General features: G+C 60.3%; 1 protein-coding gene across 1 annotated transcript in view; it reads right to left on the bottom strand.

Annotated features, from left to right (window-relative positions):
- Positions 1-645, bottom strand: part of LOC104982398 — a 2,880-nt gene extending 2,235 nt beyond the window's left edge. Inside the window, exon 1 of the mRNA XM_010831761.1 lies at positions 8-645. Within this exon, the coding sequence (XP_010830063.1) occupies positions 8-208 (201 nt within the window). The 5' untranslated portion in view covers positions 209-645. The remainder of the gene's footprint in view (positions 1-7) is intronic.
- Positions 646-673: the final 28 nt, after the last annotated feature.

Raw genomic sequence — 673 nt, forward strand, 5'->3', positions numbered from 1 at the left:
GTGGAGCTTTGGGGGGCAGGGTTGGCAGCTTGAGCGGCAGGCGGGCTGCAGCCTTGGCCTTCTGCTTGGCCTTCACCAGGGACCCGTACTTGTGGTGCCACTCGCAGCGCAACATCTTCTCCCTCAGGTATTCCTCCTTCCAGAAGTTCTGCCGCACCGTGTCCATGCTGAGTTGCCGAGACATGGTGGCAGAGGAAGGAGCAGGCATGGGGTGCCTGCTGCCAAGGGGTGAGCACAGCAAGCAGAGTCCCTCTGACAGCAGGTGGCTGCCCAGGGACAGTCACTTGGCAACCATGCCTCACCTCACACAGGGCCATGCCCTCAGCACGCTTCACCTGCCTTGCTTGCTGGAGCAGCCTCAGGCCAGGGCCCACTGGCTAAGAGCCTTGACCCGCAAACCTCTTGCCAGACTCAAACTAAGTATCTCTGGTTTCCAGGTTTGCTGTGGTTCCTGCTTCCATCCCTTGAGGTCCCGACCCCTCCCAGCCAATACAGACTCAAGCAGGGGCACCAGGGGTCTGAACGCAAGCCTGCTTCTGTTCCCCCTGCCAGAGCCGGTCGCCTTTAATTCAGAAGGCCGGGCTGGCACAATCTTCCTGGTCTAACTCTTCTAGGCCTGGGTCTTTGGCAAAACCTTTTCCAGCCTTGCCAATCAAATCCCCCCCCCCCCCCC

Source organism: Bison bison, unplaced genomic scaffold (genome assembly GCF_000754665.1).
Source record: "Bison bison bison isolate TAMUID 2011002044 unplaced genomic scaffold, Bison_UMD1.0 scf7180017864530, whole genome shotgun sequence".
In the NCBI taxonomy this organism is placed as follows: Eukaryota; Metazoa; Chordata; class Mammalia; order Artiodactyla; family Bovidae; genus Bison; species Bison bison.